The 3,347-nt window shown below is 36.9% G+C and overlaps 1 protein-coding gene across 1 annotated transcript; it reads left to right on the forward strand.

The window, feature by feature from the left end:
* Positions 1-466: 466 nt before the first annotated feature.
* On the forward strand, positions 467-2,029 carry LOC125787864 (uncharacterized). The gene has a single exon (XM_049472671.1). The coding sequence runs from the start codon at positions 467-469 to the stop codon at positions 1,880-1,882; it is 1,416 nt and encodes a 471-aa protein (XP_049328628.1). The 3' UTR covers positions 1,883-2,029.
* The last annotated feature ends 1,318 nt before the right edge of the window (positions 2,030-3,347 follow it).

Genomic DNA, 3,347 nt, shown 5'->3' on the forward strand with positions numbered 1-3,347 from the left:
ATCTGAGAACTAAAGCCTTAATCTATCCTTTTTATCTGAGAACTAAACCCTTAATCTATCCTTTATATCTGAGAACTAAACCCTTAATCTATCCTTTTTATCTGAGAACTAAACCCTTAATGTATGGTCTGTGATTGTTGCAAACACATGGCAAATGCCTTCTGTGAATTGTTGTGGGGTAGGCAAAGTTTGTCTATTCGCATGTTTTGTACTGCTGAGTCTGTAGCAATCGTGAAAATAATCAAACAGTAAAATAGCATGCATTTATTTAACAAAAGTTGACTGATAGCCCTCTAATAATTGAGGAGAGGGAAGGGTTCTGTCAGTGATCCAAGTGTCAATCACACAGCTAATCTTTCAGTCATGTCTATATACTGTTTATAGTATGGGGGATGCTTGCACTGTGTTGAAGCTTATCTTGCACTAATGCAAAGCCAAATCCAATTCTTGTTTTTCAGGCTTAAGGATGAAGACGGGAGCGCTCCTGTGTTGCTTCACTCTGTGCCTGGTCTTGTCCAGTGTAACTTCCATCAACAACCTGACTAAAATACAGGATCTACAAAACACCCAGTTTGGCAGACAATATCCCAGACATGGCCTCTTGCTCCTGCACTGGTTTGCAAACAATATTGAAATTGATAATAACAATGTTAACCTTTTACATCAGAACCCAAATCGAGGAGATTTTGGCTTTCACCGTTATAGAAACTATGAAATTGATCAAAATAGCGGCAGAAGTACCTTCCCACAATGCCCTTCCCTCAGTACGTACTATAGTGTCGGCAATATTAATAATGTAGAAGTGCGATCCATGTTTCCTTCTTATGTCACAAGAGATTACCACACTTCACCAAACAATCCACTAAGAAACATTGACAGACTTGTTATTAGAGTTCAGAACAACAATCCACGGAGGGTTGAGGAAGTTTATATTACGCAGCACTATAGAGATAGAAACCGAGGCAGTGGATATGACCCAGAGAACACCTATAGGGTAAGCACATCACTCCTGCAGCAAATTCAAAACCTTGCTAATCAGGACAACAATGCGCAACAGCTTAATAATCTATATAGAAGTGAAAGTGGATTATCACCATTTTTGACAGAGACAGGGTATGACAGAAATTATAGAATCCTTCAATTTTCGCTATCCCAATTCTGCTCAAATAGCAAAAGCAAAACTTACCGTTTTCCACGTTCAGTCGACCCAAACCTTCAATGTGAGACACCCAGAGACATAAAACTAGAAGTCAAATCTACATCAAAGGGCTACGCAAGGATCTCATGGAGTGAGATACCAGAGAGCTTAGTGGAAGATAACAAGATTGGTCTTTACAAAGATGACCGATTACTGACAGATTATTCTCTCAATGGAAAAACTTTTGGAACCGAAGACACAAGCACTTACTTAAATTCTGGCCTTCAAGTAAAACTTCTGACTTCTGACAAAAATGAGGTCATCTGGACAGGTCCAAAGTTTAATGATGCCAATGGTGTTCTTCCTACTGATCTCATAGGTAATGATGCCAGTCTGCAGCTTTACACTATAGATGGCTATGCCTGTGCACGTCTCTTCATTAAGAAGTCCTTTACTGATTGGGAAAATGTATTTTACAACTCTTGGGTGGGATTCTACAGTAGCGCAAAAGATGCTAATAAACAGTATGGAGAATACCAATATGTTGTTAAGTTTAAGAAAATCACAAATCAAGATTTATCTGAGAAGTACGACATCCGTGAATATAAGTCAGGTGTGGCAATTGGTCCTGGAGTGCAGGCTCGATTCCTGTTAGACAAAGGTTACACAAATGTTGCAGCTCGCACTAAAGCATGGGATGGAGTAATCAGTCCAGTATGGACAAATGATGAATTACGGAAATAGTAACACAAATAATATTAATCATAAGTTCAGTTCAAAGAATAAAAAAGCTAATTACAAATCACAATATTTGAACAAATTATGCATACAATTAACTTTTGATTTTTGCTACATAATTAGTACTGTAACTTGGGTGTACTTGATTTCTTATTTCTGAATGATCTGCTTCTATATGATTTGACTGTTAAAAAAATAAATTGCTGTATAATCAGTGTAAAATCATTCTGTTTTTATGCGAATGTAAATTAATATGTACCCTGAAATGAGAAAATATTGGCTATTCTGTCCTTAAAAAAACATATAATAAACGCATTTGACCTGGTGTTGTAGCTCTGCTGGTACTCTGTTCTGTTTTGCTCTGCTTGTGTTTAGACTATGCTAGTTTCTGACTTTTGATATGTGTCTGTTCTGTGTATATATTACATATATATTTGCAAATAATACCAGTAATAGGTACTAGCTGTCATTTTGTTTGGGTAACTGGGTAGTGTTTACATGCAGGATTTTTTTTTTCAAAGCAGGCTGTGTCAGTGCTCTGTTATTCACAAAGCTCTAGTGAGTAATGGTGTAATGTCTTTTCTGTCTGAATTTGCTGGGTCTCACACTGTCATCTGTTACTCTGCAGACATAAAATGCATACAATACAGACTACTCATCTACTGTACCTACTACTTTTAAAAGCACTGCTTGTTCTTTTTCTCTTTGTCGTATATCTTACTGAGCAAAGACACATCCAAAATACATCCATGTTCTAAAGGCATCCACAGAGAAACAGACATGCAAGTTTTTGCAAAGTATTAGTGTAGATTTACCACTGGATATGCATGACTAGCAACAAAATGTTACAATAAAAAAAACTAAATACAAAATCTTGATGTAGAAAAAAAGAAATAAATAGTCATCTATATATGAACCATTTAAATACTGCATTTTAAAATTGCACAGTACTCAGTAAGGTGTTATGCTCCATGGTGCTTGATTGTAGCCTTTGCAGCTTCTTTATCCCACTTCATGACTGCTGCTGCAAGAGTTAAGTGAAAACAAAAATGAAAAGAAAAGAAGAGTAGTCAGATCAGAGTATGCATGTTTATATATATCCAGGTTTATGCTTTCAAACATTATTTAAGCAAAAATACACGAGAAGGAGTGCTATAATTTGTAATATTGGCAGTGCAGCTTTCCATCAGCAGCCAGAGTCTGAGAGAACACAATTGGTCTTGCTCTCTCTGGGTGGGTAGATGGCGCTTTCTCCCCTCATCACTCCTAGTGTAATGTCCGGAGGCTGCAGATCGCAGTCAGTTTAGTTTTAGGTTTAGGGTGCAAATACTTTTTCACATAGGGCCAGGATGATTTGAATAGCTTTTTTTCCCCTAATAAATGAAATTATCATTTATAAACTGATTTTTGTATTTGCTCAGGTTATCTTCTCAGCTGGCCACCAACAACAATAGACATTGATATCTGGTTG

This window comes from Astyanax mexicanus, chromosome 25, assembly GCF_023375975.1.
Source record: "Astyanax mexicanus isolate ESR-SI-001 chromosome 25, AstMex3_surface, whole genome shotgun sequence".
Taxonomy (NCBI): Eukaryota; Metazoa; Chordata; class Actinopteri; order Characiformes; family Acestrorhamphidae; genus Astyanax; species Astyanax mexicanus.